The 19,304-nt window shown below is 40.0% G+C and overlaps 1 protein-coding gene and 1 long non-coding RNA gene across 2 annotated transcripts; both read right to left on the reverse strand.

Moving 5' to 3' along the window:
• Window positions 1–652: 652 nt before the first annotated feature.
• Window positions 653–1,071, reverse strand: LOC114436696 (uncharacterized). Its single transcript, XR_003670716.1, has 3 exons — window positions 964–1,071; window positions 803–868; window positions 653–714 (listed from the first exon to the last, which is right to left on the reverse strand). It is a non-coding gene; the product is annotated as an uncharacterized LOC114436696 (long non-coding RNA).
• A 12,013-nt stretch (window positions 1,072–13,084) lies between these two features.
• LOC114435445 (natural killer cell receptor 2B4-like) lies at window positions 13,085–18,912 on the reverse strand. Its single transcript, XM_028405118.1, has 7 exons — window positions 18,899–18,912; window positions 17,005–17,270; window positions 16,212–16,520; window positions 15,713–15,958; window positions 15,307–15,333; window positions 15,138–15,194; window positions 13,085–13,095 (listed from the first exon to the last, which is right to left on the reverse strand). Exons 1-7 carry the CDS (start codon window positions 18,910–18,912, stop codon window positions 13,085–13,087), a joined length of 930 nt encoding a protein of 309 aa, XP_028260919.1.
• Between the last annotated feature and the right edge of the window lie 392 nt (window positions 18,913–19,304).

Consider the following 19,304-nt stretch of genomic DNA (forward strand, 5'->3'; position numbering starts at 1 on the left):
TACCCATTTGCCCTGGGTGTCCTGCTGTGGCGGTGAGTGGTCTTCCCTCCTCCATGTGTGAAGGTTAGCTGCATTTTTAACAGAGAAAATAGTTTTCAATTTATGGAATTTGCGTTTTTGTCGTTCCTTACCCCTCGTGTGCTGTGCCGTCTGGACTTTTTCAGTCAGTTTGATGACTTCATCCATGATTTCGCTGGGTAGGAGGGTGGCAAGCTGTGATCTTGTCTGCTCCGTGGTGACCATGAGAGCGTCTATGGTGAAGTTGGTCTGTCTGATCCTTTCGTTGAGGAGTTGGTTCTGGGCTTTCTGCAGGATGGTGTCTGCTCTGTGGCCCTTGACGGTGGATCCTAGACGTAGGCTGTTCGGGGTTAACTTTTCCTGTCTACATCTCAGGCTGAAGCGTAGGTGGTTCCTGTAGTCTGCTAGTTTCCTAGAGGTCTTTTCATGTTCCCTCACCAATCGTAGGGTGTCCTTCCCAAAGTGATTGGCAACATGTTGATGAAGATCATTGACTTCATGCTGCCATCTGTGCTTCTCTGTGTTTGTTGATGATGAACGTCTCTTCATGAACCTGAAATAAAATCACAGCAAACAGTCTCAGTTTAAAATACTGTCTTTGGAACATGAGCTCTGACTGTATATGAAGAATATTACCTGTGTTTGGATTCACATTACTGTAGTCAGACAGTGACTCTTCTGGGTCAACATGTTGTCCTGTTATCATGATATCAATCATACATAAAATAATGATTATCTCTGTATTTTAGTATCAATGTAACGTCTCATATTTTTATATACTCACTCCTGCTGTCCAGAGCTTTGAGCTGAATCAGATATGAAGCATTATAGTAATCTTCTTCAGGCTGACCTGAAATAACACTAATGTGAGTACTGAGTTTCACAGTGATTCTATAATTATTATACCTTTAACTTGCTCCATGTCAATCAAAGTGTGTACTGTACCATTTCCAGAGCCTTCAGCTCCTCTGATTGTCTCATAGACACAAAGGTCGCCTACAGGACAGTGAAACATTAAATGAGTCACCTCACATCTGTCACACTCATTTAAACATCTTTATGTTTTCATTAAATGTTGTTATTGAACAGTGTTAAAGCTGCAGCAGCATAAATACATCTAATAAATATCTGTGAAAACATTCAGAACCAGATGAAACACTGACTGTGGAGAAGAGAGGAGTATATCTGATGTTTGTTTACTTCCTGGTTCACTGTCTGCTCTGCAGAAGAACCTGTTATTAACAAAAAATGATCATGTTGTTACATGGTTTTGTAAATTCTGTGTCACATTTAAAGTTTATAGTAAATAAATGATGCATCAGAAGAAAAAGGTCTCACCTTTGGACTGTCTGTGGTGATACAGTAAGAGCACAATGACAAAGAATAATATGATTCCACACAGCAGTCCAACAATTAATGGCACTGAGGATGAGGAGCTTTCAGGTCTTGATACAACTATTAGAAATAATAAACATACATTAATACACTTATATTGGACTTGGTGTCATTAATTCAATTCAATTCAATTCAGTTTTATTTATATAGCGCATATTACAATCAGACATTGTCTCAAAGCGCTTCACAGGAACCCCCCTAAGAGCACTGTGGCAAGGAAAAACTCCCTTTAAGAGGAAGAAACCTTGAGCGAGACCCGTCAACTTAAGGGGGAACCAGTCCTGCTGCTAGTCAGAGAGGATGAGGGAGAGAGAGAGAGAGAGAGAGGATGAAGGAGAGAGAGAGAGAGAGAGAGAGAGGAGCAAACATGATACAAACATGATACAGTACAGAGCAAACATGACAGCAAGATGAAACAGTGATTATATTGCAATAGATATCTATATATATCGTCAGTCCATAAGTAGGAATAGTAATTTGATAGTAAAGATGAGCAGCAGGGGCTAGTGAAGTCGATGAGCACAGGAGAGACTGCAGGTCAGTATGCAGGTCTTGAGACCTGCAAAGAGAGAGAGCGAGAGCGAGGCACAGAACTACAAGGAAGACAGTTAACACAGATTATGAGACGATATTACCCAGTATGATCCAGACTAAGGAGAGTGGAGGAGAGGTCAGAGGGTGTTCAGAGGATCGTGTTTGTGCCCCCCGACAACGTAGAGCAAGAGAGACTTCACAGGCCGGACTGCAGGTCATCATCCAGGTCTTGAGACCAGTGTGAGCCAGACTAAGGAGAGAAAAGGAGAGGTTAGAGGGTGAGAGGGAAACTGCTCAGTGGATCATGTTTGTGCCCCCCGACAACGTAGGCCTAGAGCAGCATAGCTGTGCTACACACTAGGTCTAAGGCTAACTGTACGCCTTACTAAACAGAAAAGTTTTAAGTCTGGTCTTAAAGGTGGAGGCAGTGTCTGCCTCTCGGACCCAGATTGGTAACTGGTTCCATAATAGCGGTGCCTGATAGCTGAAAGCTCGTCCTCCCATTCTACTTCTATGAATCCTAGGAACTACTAGTAAACCTGCACTCAGAGATCTGAGTGTCCTATTAGGAACATATGGTACAATCAGGTCCTGCAGATACAATGGAGCAAGTCCATGAAGAGCCTTGTAGGTTAGAAGAAGGATCTTGAAGTGTATTCTTGAGTCCACTGGGAGCCAGTGAAGAGACGCTAGGACAGGAGAGATATGATCCCTTTGGCTGCTTCCTGTCAGAACTCTAGCTGCTGCGTTCTGGATCAGCTGCAGACTGTTGATGGAGTAATGTGGACATCCTGACAATAAAGAGTTGCAGTAGTCCAGTCTTGAAGTGACAAAAGCATGGATGAGCTTTTCAGCATCACTCTGAGAGAGGATGCTCCTGATCTTAGTAATATTACGCAGGTGAAAGAAAGCGGTCCTGGAGACCTGCTTAATATGAGAGACAAACGACATGTCTTGATCAAAGATAACTCCAAGTACAGTTAGTACAGACAATAATCAAAACAACATTACCGTAATATACCAAAAAAGGAGCATCAAACATCTTTACTCACCTTTAACTGACATCCAGCTCTGAGGTGACTTCTTTCCTGAATGTTCACACCTGTAGAAACCTTCATGTGACTCTGACACTGCAGAGATCTTCAGCTCCCCTCTGGTATCACTTTGAACAAGTTTGTCATTGTGATAGAAAAACACATTGGAAAGTTTGTTTTGTCCTCTCAGTCTGCAGCCAAGAATAACAGTCTCCTTCAGTCACACTATTGACAGGACTCTCCAGGATAAGACCATAAACTGTGGAGGAGTTTGAGGACATCAGTCAGAGATCAGCTGATACAGACCTTAAAAAGACATTTTAACATTGTTGACACATAAACAGCAGCTTTATACAATTTCCTATAAATCCTATAGAGCTTGTTTTGAATGGTGACATACAAAATCCAAACTGTAGTCACACATTGTCCCATATTAACATGTTGATGTTTTAGTTGCAGCCACAGGTGAGAAGTCAAAATATGAATGATTTAATTTACATCCATCAATATGCTGCAGTGTTTTATATCTTAAATAACTTGATGTCAGGGGGTTGTCATGGATTCGGACACAAACGCTCAGGCACAGAGCGGTTAACAAAATAACAGTCTTTAATAATGCTGACAAGGACAGTACCAGAGTCAATTAACAAAAGATCACCACAAGCTGTGGGAGCAAGAGCCAGGCTTGGTCCGAGAAAGCAGGCTAATCAAAATCACAAAAACAAGAGCAGGGCACGATGCACATGAATCATTACCAGAGAACGAGGCTGAAAGCTTTGGGCTGGCAAGGCATGAGAGACGAGACGAAGACTCACTAACATACCAAACGAACTGGCACTTAGTGAAAGGGGAACACACACTAAATACACAGGGAGTAGGGCAGACAAAGGGACACAGGTGAGACACATTAGGGAGGAGCAGGTAATCACCAGGAGGGGGAGGGAGAACACGAGGAAGGGGAAGTCAAGACACCTGAAACGAGAGGAGGTTCAGTGATTTCAAAAATAAGACAGGAAGTAAAGCAGGAACTAAGGCAAAGCAATAAAATGCCAAAATAAAAGCCTTGGTTCAACCTGCTTTCCTGACACTTGATCTGTGGAACTGTTTGTGTCATTATATCTTAGATCTGCTATATTTATCACCATATTATAAATTACATCATCAATTTACAACTATTTACCATAGCATAACGTGAAACATATGATCTACTGTTCATTATATACAATGTTTAAGATGACTTAAATATAATAAAATAATGTATTATACCATGTACAGTAATGTTGACTGTGTTGCTGAACTCTCCTGATGTAGACTCACACCAGTACACACCAGTATCAGACTGTGATGTGGACTTGATGTTACATGTGGATCCAGGCATTGTTCTCCAGTTAGAACAGGATGACAGACGTCCTTCATCAGGGAACTTCCTCACTCTCCACTCAGTAGAGTTTCCCTCACAGGTCAGTGAGACAGACTCAGAGGTGAAGTGTTGGACTCTGTCAGGATTCACTGTGAGAGACGCTGCTGGATGAAAACCTGAAAAACAAAACATGTCAAAGGAACAAAGTAAGAACACAAAAATGACACGATGAAAAAATGACACACAACCAGCTCATTCTGATTCTCTCAATAAACAGAGGAATCACAGTGACAGAATAAATTCTTCTTACTGAGAGGACAGAATCAAACTGACCTGCAGACCAGACAAACTTTGGGTCACTGTAATCAGAGTGATACTCTGGGTCTCCTCTTCCAGCTCTGCACACATATGCTGCTGTGTGTGTCTGTCCATGAATGATGTAGGAATCCTGTGCAGTCCCATCAGTGCTACCAGGCAGCAGCTCATAGCTGTAAGACCAAGAGTTCTTTGACAGACCAGGAACAGCTTTATACCAGTAGAACCTCCATCCTGCAGGTGGATGTTCAACCTCACAGCTCAGAGTTACTGAGGCTCCAGGACTCAGCCATGATGGAGACACAGTGAGGACAGGTCGGGGTTTAACTGTTGGAAAGAGATGATGTTAAAACAGACTGTCAGATTGCAGATTTAGATTTTTATAAATAAATTAACCCTTACTGTCAGACACTGTCAGTCTGACTGGATCACTCCACTCTGTTGTTGTATGTTCATTGTTCATGTAGCCCTTGTAGCTGTAGGCTCCACTGTGTGATGAAGAAGCAGAACTAATCCTGTACTCATTCTGATTTGAATGTTTGTTGGAGTCTGGTGCTTTCCGTTCATAATCCCACTCAGTGTCTCCTCCTTGGATCTCACATCTGACACTGATCTTCTCTCCTTCATATATCTGAGTCCAGTTAGGTTGAGTCACAACAGGTCTGATTGAAACTTTGAAACAACACAACAAGTTCATATCTGTTCATATTTTATTCATCCTGATATAAGATCACAGCAGACATTGTGTGTTACATACAACTCACCAAATTTGTTGATCTTCACTGATTGGCTGTACTCTGTGTAGTAAAGTGGGTCTCCTCCTCTTCCTCCTCTTCCTCCTCTGCACCAGTACTCTCCTTCCTTTGAGACTCTGATTTGTTGGTCTGAAAGTGAAACAGCCTCCTGTGTGGTCAGAGGTTCAGAGGATTTCTGATCTCTGTACCAGAAGTATTTCCATCCAGAGGACTGTTTCACAGAGCAGGTCAGTGTTACGCTGCCCCCTGCTGGTATGACTGTCTTGTCTGCTCTCAGTGAGGCCCGAAGTTTACCTGCTGTGAGGAAGAAAAAATGAAAGAGTCAGTAAAAAACAGTAAAACAGTAAATAGTAAATGGTTAGAGTATGAATTACTGCAGAAAAATCTTTGCACTTCATTCTTTTCAGACACTGTTGTGAAAACAGGAAGACATGTGTATTTAGTAGCACTTGAACTGTTGGTTAGATTTGACCTAATTCAGCACTTTTATATGGATTAAAGATGATCAACTTACCTGATACAGTCCATCTGAGGACTTCACTCCACTCTGTTGTTAACTTGTAGCTTCTACCCCGACATCTGTATTCTCCACTTCGAGACCCATAAACTTTGGTGGACCTGTATTTACTGTCTGTTGAATGATGGTCTACCTCGTCTCGTCTCCATTCATACGTCCACTCAGCTCCCTGAATGGCACATCTGAGGGTGATCCTCTCACCAGAGAATATCTCAGTCCAGCTGTGTTCCAGGATCACAGATGCCTTCATGGAACCTGTTCAAATCAAAAACAGAATACAAAAGAGATTAAACACAAACATGTTATTTGTTTTAGTACATCTTAAAATAACTAACGTTACAAAACAAAACCAAAAATAAAGCTATGAAACTTTTAAACTGTATTTACATCATCAGGATGAATCTAGGGTCAAACACACAGACTGAATATAAATTACAATCAACCACATGTTTGTGGATGTTGAATCTCTGTTGGAGGCACCGACTGTCTCCATGTTAGCAGCATCATAGTCTGAATAAACTTACAATACTGAGCTGATCTAAATGATCATCAATCTAATTCACAACATAATATAAAACACTGAGAAGTTGATAAACAGGAGATAAATACTTTGTGTAATATACAAATGAAGAGAAAAAATAAGGACAAAGTATAATTTGTCACCTTCAGTGTGTCCGTAGAGGAGTGTGCTGAACACTGAAATAAAGATTAAAACCTCATCAGACATCATCAAACCAAAAGAAAGTGATCAATCACAACATTAAAACACTATATATACACAATGTAGATGTGTGGAGCCAAATCCAGCAGTACTTCAGTGTAAAACAGAGACATATCAGCAGCCGACGTTCATAAAGACACCAGTCTGCTGAGAAACACTCTTCAGAAACAACAAGTCAGAAATGTACTTACAGAATAAGTCCAGCACACAGAGCAAAGTGTGCCCCATCCTCACATCCAGCACAACTGAACAAAGTGTTCTATCTATTCATAATTATAATGCTGAAGACAGAAGTGACGTTTCTTTAAAAGGTGTGATCAGAAAGTCTCACCTACATCAGCTTCTGAGTATAGACTCTTCCTTCCTTTGTGCCCCTCCAACTTTAGACAGCAGCTCTGCCCACAGCAGTTTCATACGGTTATATTTCCTGTCTTTTTGCACACATATTTAACCAGAGTGTAGAATCTATACATGTTCTCAGTTTGTGGCAGAATGCTGGTTTATTTGTGGCTGTGACCTCAGACTCAGGAAATGACTGAAAGGTGGAATCAAATGTTTGTTTCACAGCAACAAGAGTAACACCATCAGAGGACAATGTGTGTATATACAACACACACTGTAACATATCTCTATACTGTTCATGTTTATAATACTTTATTGCACAGAACGTCTGAATTGAAGGGAAAATTCACCACTTTCATTGATTTACTGATTGTGCTGAGTTAGCAGTAGCTGCCAATAAAAGATTCGCTGTGATTGGGTGAATGTTTCTGTGATACATCATCTATAGCTAGATAACAAGCTAACTGCAGAGTCTCACCAAGGAGTCTAGTGTACAGATGGCACAGATAAGCCTGCTGTCTGTCAACACCGCAGCAGTGTGCCACTGTTTTTAGAACAGCAGTTAATTACTCACTCATGCTCCGTCTACATATTTTCCTTCTCTAAAACTTTGCCAGTATTCACCGTAATATCCGCAGCAATCAAGGGTGTGCACTTGGTGGCTTTACTCATAACTCCATACACATATACTTACACTGCGCACCGTGGAAAATAACTCATTTTTTATGTTTTCTTCATAAATAATTACTGTGACATCAAGTAATCAAACTGGCATTTAAAGGGTTAAATTCCTCAAAATGATGTAATGTTTGGTAGTTTTGAACAGGGCTGAAGTTGTTTAACATATTTATGCAGAAAAAGGAAGAAAAAATATTAATCTGTTAATTTTTTATAGCAGTTTTTTGGAAGTGGACTTTTTTGTCCCCTAATGACACAAAAGGGTAGTAAATTAAAGTGACGCCTGAGGGTTAAAAGAAGTATGAAGCCAAAATAATCCAGCCCAGTGGTTTGATGATGGTTACAAGGCAGGTAACAGCTCCTGGAGGTAAATGAGCTTGTCATAATAATAATAATAATAATACATTTTATTTGTAATGCACTTTACATTTGCGAGCAAATCTCAAAGTGCTACATAAAATCAGCAAGGCAACAGTGTACACTAGTCATTAAAATTAGCAAGGCAACATTATAAAACTAATCAATAGATAGGGGTTAAAAGAACAAAAGAAGAAGAAACGCAGAAAGAAAACCAACATAAAAACCAACATAAAACTGTCCTAGCTGGAATAGGCTTCCGGGAAAAGGAAGGTCTTTAAGCCTTTTTTAAAAGCATCCACCGTTTGTGGAGCTCTAAGGTAGTCTGGCAGAGCGTTCCACAGACGGGGACCAGCAGCCGCAAAGGCCCTGTCGCCCATACTTTTTAAAAGAGTTCTGGGTGGCTGCAATCTGTGACTGTTGCCTGACCGGGTTCTATTGTTTGTGTGTGAAGTGAGGAGTTCCCTGAGATAATCTGGGGCATTAGCGTGGAGACAGAGGTGAGTGTGAAGGAGGAGTTTGTACTTTATACGGGAGCGGATGGGGAGCCAATGGAGTGTGTGCAGAACGGGGGTAATGTGTTCATGTTTTCGCACCCTCATCAGGATCCTGGCAGCGCTGTTTTGTACATACTGTAGCTTTTGTAAGCTCTTGCCAGGAATCCCGATGAGGAGTGCGTTGCAGTAGTCCAGTTGCAGTAGTCCAGCCTTGTCATTATCAGTGATGGGTTTTCGAGGCTTTTTTGAAGCTTTGACACATGATTCAAGAGAAAGGTTCATTACTCGAGGCTTCAATGACACAGTGCTCGAGGAGGACATCTAGTGGTGGATAAAATGAATTGCGGTGTGTGTTATTGGTTCATGGATTGTTTGGGATTTGAATCGCCGTGCACAGTCTCGTTTGACTACACTACATAGTTGAATAATTTCAGGCTGACACAATAAAATACATGAAATTGTCAGTTTCACTGCACAAAATTGTTATAAAAAATTACATTTGAAGTGGATAAATAATAATTAGGGCTAATCAAATGCCATGACTAAGCCGATTAAAATGTTTAACACAATTAAAGCATTTGCGGCGGAGAACAAAGCTGGATGGTGGTGTAGGGGAATCATTGTCGCTTTAGGTGCGAGAGGGTCCGGGTTTGAAACTTATGAAACGCGAATCAGCGAGGTGTCCTCCACACACACACAAACAGAGTTTTGCCTATGCAAGAGAAACGTGATCAATAACATTTCTTTTACTAAAATGTACACAATGACAAATTGCGATTAACTATGTAAAAAGCCTGTATAACTATATACATGAATAGGAATGTCCTATCCCTGAACACACCCGATCCCACAAAGCGATAAACAACCCGAACCAATCACATGACTCGTATGCTATTCAAAGTGCTCAACTGCTTCAAACATCACTGTAGTGGTTCAAACGTCACTAGTCACGTGACCGAAGCAAGCCTCTGCACAATTGCTTCATGAGCTACCGTGCATGTGTCGGAGCCTCGGGTGTCAGAGGACCATCCTTTCCCATGATAGTGATGTCCAAATGAAGCAATGAAGCCGTATTGAACCACTTCATCGATTGTGTCGAGTATGGGTTCATTCATTCAATGCTTCGTTTCAGTGACATCTAGTGGTGAAATAGGACACAGCGTCTTAATTATATGATGAGTCTAACCAGGGTGTGTGATGTACATATATTTTAGTTAAGACTGATTAATTGGTTTCGGTCAGTTAATTCTATAAATGTATGTGTTGCAGTAGGAGCTTGTGGATAAGCCTGGATAGTAATTCAAACATTTTTATTGTTAAACGATATTTTTTCCACTGTTTTGGACTGAGCCGGTTTAAGCAAAGTCTCACATTACGAAGCAGTGTCGAGTGATTTGAACCAGTCATGTGATTCACTGAGAGGACGTCATCGGTCACGTGGGTTTTCTCGCATTAAAGCAAGCTTGGAAGCAGTGGTTCAAGATAAATGCTGTTGCAACTCGGAAGATTGGATCAGAGTGTCAGTGTCACTTGGCCATCACTAACCCATGACATGATGTCAATGTGATGTTTTACTTTCAGCCATAGATGATAAATAAAGGAATGACTAATTCATATCTTTCATTAACATGCAGCAGAGATTTTTTTACATAATGTGTGTAAACACCTGAACTTAAGAACAATAAAAATATTCTGAGTGGTTTATTACACAAAATGATCTAAGTGAAAACCAATAAGTTTTAGTTATTGTGACTAAACAAAGAACCAGGGTTAGGATTTACTGACATCTAGTGGTCAATCTGAATACCCCTCCCTTTCTAAGTTTGAAAATCTTGCTCAGTCCAGCTGTGTGACTTATCAGGCCCAAAGTTATCAGCCTGACCTGCTGAGATACATTTATAACATCATATGTCACCAACAAACTCCTCAGTAAATATATGATCATATATGACCTGACTAAAGGTAATATGTATGAACAGGAAATAAATGTAACCTTCAGTATGTCCATAGAAAAGTGTGCTGAACACTAAAATAAAGATTGGAACCTCCTGACTATGACATTAAATTGCTATTTTACATGTTAATAAAGACATCAGACCTCTGCTTTCTGAACTCACTAGGTATATATATATATATATATATAAACAAACATATAGGTGTACATACCAGGGATGCAGACTCCACGAAGCAACACAACTATATGTGACGTTAACGTGGTGACTCACCTATGTGTGGAGAGCAACAACTTCCACTTCCTCTTGTGGTCTGTCAGACTGTGGCTTGACTTTTTAGGACGTTTCATCATTCTGTCAACAAGCAGAAGAAGTGGTTAGAGCTGCTCTGACATGAAGCCACTTATGCACATCTCCTGATTTATACTATATATTTATACCCACAAAGTATAAATTATATAAATTATGTAAATTGCTTATTTATAAATAGTAAAAACAAAAATATCAACTTAACACTTCAGAAGTTAAACTGGGAAAATTATAGACACACAATTGCCCACAGAAACAACAAAACAACTAAAACAGCACCCAAAGTTTTTTTTGTCTCTCATCATGACAACAGTATAGATTATGTTATTATGTTCAAACGTTTATTAAATTAATTCATTTAATAAAAAGTATTAAAATCATAAGTCAGTCTCTCTGACCTCTTTTGGGAACCAGTGCAGTCACCCCTGCAGACCAGCAGGGGGAGCCACAGGTTCAACACTTCTGCAAGGGTGTCTCTTTATAAACTCTGAGGTTTCATCACATCCTTTTGTACAATGTCTGGTCTGTTGTAAGCTTGCAGCTTCAGAGTTTGTCAACAAATAAACATTAATGTAACATCATATATAGAAACACAACAAATTACTATAATTACACATATACCTGTATGAAGATGAACTACCACAAACTGTTCTGTTTTGTAAAGTGTATCAACTTACAATGGGAATATTCTGATTATAAACAGGAGAATAAATGTGTTAAAATCTGTATTTTGTTCATGATGTGATCCATCCTGCTGGTTTCATTGATCCTGAACTCTTTATAGATCTGGAAAAGAAATGAAGACAGATATGCTGTCAGGGTTTGAGCCAGGGCTTTTATTTTGTTAGTTGTTTTCCGTTTGCATTAATTCTAGATTTATTAGTTACTTCCTGTTTTATTTTGTACTTGACTGTTTCCCTTGTGTTTCAGGTCTGTTGACTTCCCCTTCCTCATGTGTGCACCCTCCCCCTCCCGTTGATTACCTGCTCCGCCCTAATGTGCTTCACCTGTGTCCTATTGTCTTCCCGCCCTCCTGTGTATAAAGTCTGTGTGTATCCTCCCCCTTGTTGCTAGTTCGTTTTGTGAGCAATCCTTACGGCACAGCCGCCCAAGTAGCCTTTCTGGTCTTGTGATTTTTTTTCCCTGCAAAGCGCTTACCACCTGGTGCATATTCGCTCGGGTGATGAATGGAAGACAGCCTTCAACACACCTTTGGGACATTTTGAGTATTTGGTAACTAATGCTCCTGCTGTTTTCCAACATTTAATCAATGATGTTCTTAGGGATTTTCTGCATCGATTTGTTTTTGTATACCTCGATGACATCTTGATTTTCTCTAAAAACATTACTGAACATCGGCGGCATGTTCGACTAGTGCTCCAACGCCGGAACAGACAGTTATAGTACAATGTTTTTTAAGAAGACTAACACATAGTTTAGGTGTGGCTACAATAAAATGGAAATCCTCTCCCTACAGGATCTAACCTAAATGAGAGCAGGTGATTTAAACCATATTTAAGGATATAAAAGGTGGTGTTGACGATAATGTTTAACAGAGGACTAACTGACTCTTCTGCTTGCTGTTTGCTTGCTGCAACTGTTTTGCCAAATTTGTTTTTTTGAGGAAGAAACTTTAGGTTCTGCCATGAAAACGCTTTCTTGTGGACAGGTGTAACTGAACATAACATCTTACAGCTTAAGGCTTGTTGTATTGGTCAGTCTGTCACATGCTTTCCACCTTAGACACAACACAGATCATTGAGACCTAAAGCTCAGAAAGAAAAATGTTAGTCACCATAGTAGACTAGAGTCTAGAATAGACTAGAGAATACAGTTGATCTATGTTACAGTTTTTGTTGATTGCTCTGACCTGACCAAGAAATGAAGACAGAGATGCAGGGTCAACAATCTGTACAAGTGAATTGTTACACTGACAAATCTAAACATGCATGTTGTGTTGTTGCTGCACAAAGTGACTTCACAGCAGGGAGAATAAAAACACAAATATACTTTATTAACAGTTGTTGTAACGCCGTGTACCTGCAGATGATCTTATCTTCACGTCTGAATAAACACAGCTCTCCACTGGTTTCTGCTTCTTCCCTGTTAAAAGACCCAGATGAGACCCAGAAGCTTTCTTCAGGTATTACTGGCATATAAAAGCACCTGTGTGCTGTTAGCTTTTCCAGCTGCTGTATGTGGTGCTCACCTTTCTTAGTCGCATTTTTAAGTTCAACTTAAATGCAGCCGCCGCCTCCCCTATCATCCCACGGTCTCTCTCCCCCCGCTACCGTGTAGTACTAGCTGTGGTCTGCAGGCCAGAAGAGAACACCAAAACACACATACACAAAAGAAAAGCCCTCCGGCCAGTAGGTGGCACAGGGACTGTAGCTTAGATATCAATCTGGTCAGAGTCAGATGTTCAACATGACTGTAAAGTTTCATCCTTCATCATTCATGAAGTAAGTGGGAGGTACAGCCACAAAAACAACAATTTCCAGTGGAGTGGCAAAGGGCCAACTTCGTAGTGGTGCCACAGCCAGACCACATGCCTATTGGAACTGGCAAGTAGCAAGCTGCCGGCTCCACAGTCAGCACCTCGGACAGAGACACAGCAGGAGATGTTTTTTTCTCCATCAGTTATTGTCCTTCTTCTTGTTGTTAGTGGGTGTTGTTTTTGTGGCTTTGATGAGTGCCCAATTGGGGTAGCCACAAGTTTTTTAGGGATTCCCTGGCCAGCTCAGAGGGGAAGAAAAAGGAACAACATCATATCAGGAAATCCCTGAAAACTTGTGGCTACTTCATGGCGTTACCCCGCCCACGTGGTGTAACATCGATCTGCGTTTTTGATAACTTTTGCTCAACTATGTCTTCAAAAGCATGTTCTTGTTGTAGTCTGACGCCCTCTGTGGCCATGTATGCAAAGAACTATGATCTAAGTAACTGTCTTGATCACACAAACACTGTGTAAACAATCTAAATACATTTTAAACCAAACTTTGTAACTTTTCCTTTAAAACATAAATACGCATGTGTTACATTTAAGTTTTTACCAAATGATTCACAGAGAGCTGATTCAACCTACAGCAGCAGATCAATCTCTAAGTATTTCACAGTATACTGAATTCTTAAAGATTGAACAGGATGTAGTAAGTAGCACTACTGTGAGGACTTTGTGGAAAGATCGACAAATGTTCCATATTACATACTGAAAGAATATTTTAACCTCAGGCATGTCATGTTGGAATATCTGTGTGAAATGTGGTTAATGTTTGTTTAATACAGCACTTAGATCCAATGAGAAGTAAAGAAGAAATTATATTTAATAAGAACCATTTTATTTTCAAAATGTTTCAAAGACCACAAAAGAAAGTCTATGAAAGAACAGAAGACACACAATTAAAAACTCCATGTTGGACTTCATGTCTTTTACTTGTAATACTCTGGTTTGTCCTGCGGGTGGTGCTGTGGCTTCACTGGTGACATTTAGATTTAGCATGTGTAAAATGCTGCAGACAGTGTCCACTTTCTGACTTTGCTCTGAGCCTATTGAACGTCTCGGGCTGCTCGTCTGGTTGTGCTCTTGCATGATATCCACATTTACGTCAGAGAGTCCATCTGTAGGAGGAGCCTCAAACAAACCTTTGTCAGACAGCATCACACAGAAGATCTTTCAACTTCTTTTGTCACATTTAAAGAAAGCTGCAGCTCAAAGAAATGAACTCACAACAAACAGTCTCTCTTGAGACATGACAAATGACAACACTATAACCTGAACTTTCTGCTCTCAATTTTGCCTCAAATTACTTTTGCAAGTAATGTGAGGCAATATCCACATGACCAACGACAACAAAGTCACGGCTCGTTAGCTATCTGTCTAGCTCTGAACTGATACTCACTGCGAGGACAGAATACCAGGACTTAGTCAACCCACAAACGTGTACATCAACTTATTTATTGTATAGATGTTTTACATAAAGTTAAACAAGAATAAAAACATTATGGCTACTGAATCAGGAAAATTATTTCAAAAGTATGTCACATACACTGCACAGCTTTCACAAGCATTTTGAGCAATATATATAAAACACAACAGGGTGAAAATGCAGCAATGGAAGATTAATTTAAAATGCAGTGGAGGTAGCAAACATTTTATGCAATAAAACATTTAATTTGATACAGAAACAACTGATGTTAACATCATCTGTAGCTATAAGAAGCTTAGAGGACACCATAGAGATCAGTCTCAGTGTTCACAGCTCATCTGATGGTTCCTGTTAAAGTGATGATTCCCCACAGTGTTACCTTCAGACTTGTCTTAACTGACTTATCGACAGTTTAAAAAGCTCTTACCTCTTCCAGCATCTTCAGGGCTTCTCCTTGTTATCATCTCATAGGCAGACTCATCACCTACAAGGCAGAGACAATTGAAGTCATACTTTATCTGACCGGGATGAGCAGTGAAGCAGTGTCACACTGACCGTGCAGAAGAGAGGAGTACACAGGCTGTTGGTTTTCATACTGGTGGTCTGTCTCAGGCTGCGCACGCCTGAAACAATAACACGATTATTAATGAGGTAGAAATGTGAATGTTGTGTATGTAGGAAATGAAAAGTAGAGTGTAGTCCCAACCTTGTACAACACAGATCTGTAACAAAAAGAAGACCTTGTTACTTTTATATTTATATCTGAGATGTGACACTAAGAATGTTAAAAATGCACTTACCTGTGTGTCTTTTTTTGAAGCAACAAACACACACAACTACACCAACTATAATGACAATCAACAGACAGCCTCCTCCTGCCACACCCAGGACAAGCATCAGTGGAACTGTAAAGGAGGAAAACATCAGCTTCCAGTATCAGCACCAGCATCAACAGCTACAGCAGGTACATACATGGCTCATTTCCATCATCGGTAGTGGTACCTTTTCTGCATGTGACTGTCGTGGTTGCAGACTTCTCACTGACAACATTGGAGGCCGTGCAGGTGAATGAGGTGGTGCCCTCTTGTGGACTGAGGATGTGTCTCAGCCTGGGGCCTGTGAAGGTTTGGCTCCTCACAGTCCAGTTGTAGGTGACTGTGCTGTCTGAGGTCACAGTGCAGTCCAGCAAAACTGTGCAGGAGTCATTGTAGGCGATCCAGGTGTTGATTTGGACCTCTGTTATGGGCTCTGAATGAAAAGAAGAAAGAAGGATAAAAAAAACAAAGTGACGAAACCTCCTCAGAGTTTTGTTTACAGGATGATTCTGCCTGGGATCCATCTAAGAGGATAAAAAAAGTCAGCAGTGATCATAATCATCTTCAGTCCCTGTTTCATTAACACTTTGTGTTGTAATAATGGCTTTTCAGTTAAGAAACAGAAAAAAATGAGCATATAACATTTGACCACAGCTACAAACAAAAGCCTATCAGAGGTGACTTACCATGAACCAGCAGAGTGATGGTGACTGTTTCTCTTTCTGTTTTATTGTTGACCTCTGACAGAAAACTGAATTCACCAGAATCCTGCAGAGTCAGTCCTCTCACTGTTAAACTGAAGTCTTGGGGGTTGATGTCTACTCTGTGCTTGAACTGATCAACTTTAGTTACATCTCGAGTCGGTCCTGAAGCTGTTGAAGTTATATATTTCCACGTGGCTGAGGTAACCCCTTCACTTGGATAACATGATGAGAACCACACAGTGAGTCCAACTTTTTCATGGATGGTCCGAGGACAGCTTGATGCCTCTACATCTGAAACACATGATCAAATATCAGAGTTTAAAAGTTACCATCAGATCAGCTGTTCATCTTTGTGTGCAGACACTGTGTCCAATGACAGAGAGAACAAAAAACATAACACACATTTAAAATCATCTTCTCAAGATGGCAATTTGAGCAGGAAAAAACCCGGGTGCACGATTAACATCCAAGGACAAGACAAACAGGCAAACAGACTAACAAAGACAAAGGGAGAAAGAAGGCAGGAAACACAGAAGGAATTAAACTTAGAGAAGCAGCTCAAGTGGCCACCAGCCATCTCTGAGTGCACAGGAACAACAATCCCTTCCTCTTGTGGTTAATCAAACTGTGATGACACACGTTCAAAAAGCAAAAAAAAAATAGATAGACAAACTAGACTGACAAAGCTTTCAGTGCCCATCTGATGGAAAGTGAAACACTAAGTATCATCCTGATACAAGATCACAGCAGACATTGTGTGTTACATACAACTCACCAAGTTTGTTGATCTTCACTGATTGGCTGTACTCTGTGTTGTAAAGGTGGTCTCCTCCTCTTCCTCCTCTTCCTCCTCTGCACTGATAGATGCCTCCTTCTGAAACACTGACAGTCTTACTTGATGTTTCACTTTTTATTATCTGAGCTCCAGAAGACTCTGAGGTACGTCTGATCCAGTAGTACTTCCACCCTGAAGAGACGTCCACAGAGCAAGTCAGTGCTACGCTGCCCCCTGCTGGTATGACTGTCTTGTCTGCTCTCAGTGAGGCCCGAGGTTTATCTGCTGTGAGGTTTGTAGAGAAAAATAAAACGTTAAACGTTAAAAAAAAAAGTTAATTGTTGGATGAATTACTGCAGGAAAGTCTTTTCTGACACATTGTTGTGAAAACAGGAAGATATGTAGCACATGAGGTGATGTATGTTTCAGTGGAACACATACATAAATATAAAATGATACAAAAATAAAACTTACAGCTACAAAACAAATAATGCTGCTTTATTTATATTAATCAGATGCATTTAGTGTCAAATAGAAACAGTTTCAGCATCTAATTCATTGATCATCCTGAATCTAAAAGTTACTGTGTGACATGAACATGTTTTATGTTTGTCTTCCTGCTCACTTCCTGTTGTTACTGATGACATCATCCTTTAACTGTCACCTCACTGTTCTAATAGAGGTGTACACACTCTGTTAAACAGTTCTTCATATTCAGAGATCTGTTAAATCTAAACAGCAGTTAGAGAAAGGTCCTCTGTTTTATGTGAACTGAATATAAAAAAGACATTTTCATATATTCATGATTCAAGTATTGATCATTTCTTCATCATAGAGCTAAGAGAATATACAATTCCATTCTCTTCTTTCAAATCTTACCTTCTAAACTCTATTTTCTAAAGTGACTCTCAGACAAACTTACACTACAGAAACATATTTTAAAGGAAGGAGAAGCTCTAAACACATTAATCTAACAACAGTTCTCACTATTGTTTTCTAAACTCTGTACTCTTGTCATTTCTGCAAACAATGACACTAATGGGTAATTAAGACAGTACAGCTTCTAATATCCTCACCAACAGTATCTCATAACAGTATTATTATAATCATATTGGAATTGTTTTTTGTGATATTCATATTATATTCCTCTGCATGTCTGTATTTTAAGAGGTAGTCCTTATTTTGACCTTATTTTCACTTTATTCTACGTTTATCTTACTCTGGTAGTACATTGTGCACTTTGTGTTGTTCTGCTGCTGTGACAACATTAATTTGCCTTGTGGATCAATGAAGTTCTGTCTTATCTTATTTATAATCTGTTTAATAAAAAAAAATCTACAACCAATCCCGACTATGTCAATGTCAACTGACAGGACAAATGTTTCTCTTTTAAAAAATGAAGCTGAGTGGAAGTATGAACACAGTGACCAGACTAACTTATTCTAAAAGTTATAAACTCACCAGTTTCCTTAATGGTGACTTCACTGCTGCTATATGTGTAGAACTCTGGGTCTCCTCTTCCTCCAATGCACTGATAGATTCCTCCTTCTGAAACACTGACAGTGTCTGATTGATCATTTATTGGTTGACCTACAGAAGACTCTGAGGTACGTCTGAACCAGTAGTACTTCCACCCTGAAGAGACGTCCACAGAGCAGGTCAGTGTTACGCTGCCCCCTGCTGGTATGACTGTCTTGTCTGCTCTCAGTGAGGCCCGAGGTCTATCTGCAGTGAGGAAGAAAAAAATGAAACAGTCAGTAAAAAACAGTCAAACAGTTAATAGTAAATGGTTAGAGTATGAATTACTGCAGAAAAATCTTTAGTAGCACTTAAATTGTTGGTTAGATTTGACCTAATTCAGCACTTTTACATGGATTAAAGATGATCCACTTACCTGATACAGTCCATCTGAGGAATTCACTCCACTCTGTTGTTAACTCGTTGCGTATACCCCGACATCTGTATTCTCTACTGTGAGACCCATAAACTCTGATGGAACTGTCTTTTCTGTGTGTTGAATGAAGGTCTAACTTGTCTCGTGTCCATTCATACGTCCACTGAGTTCCTTCACCTTCCTGAATGTCACATCTGAGGGTGATTATCTCACCAGAGAATATCTCAGTCCAGCTGTGTTCCAGGATCACAGAGGCCTTCATGGAACCTGTTCAAATCAAAAACACCCAGTTAGAATACAAAAGAGACTAAACACAACATGTTATTTGTTTTAGTACTAAACTCTATAATAATTATGTGAATGCATGTTGTGCTGTGGTACATCTTAAAATAATTAATGTTACAAA

The sequence above is a fragment of the Parambassis ranga genome, chromosome 5 (assembly GCF_900634625.1).
Source record: "Parambassis ranga chromosome 5, fParRan2.1, whole genome shotgun sequence".
Classification (NCBI taxonomy): domain Eukaryota; kingdom Metazoa; phylum Chordata; class Actinopteri; family Ambassidae; genus Parambassis; species Parambassis ranga.

Bases quoted from the DNA above. Each gene is read 5' to 3' on its own strand.
- LOC114435445 (XM_028405118.1), bottom strand. The intron at 15,959-16,211 runs GTAAGTCACCTC...CTTTTCATTCAG, and splicing joins CATCACTCTGCTGGTTCATG to AGCCCATAACAGAGGTCCAA. The intron at 15,195-15,306 runs GTATGAAAACCA...TCTGCCTTGTAG, and splicing joins CAGCCTGAGACAGACCACCA to GTGATGAGTCTGCCTATGAG.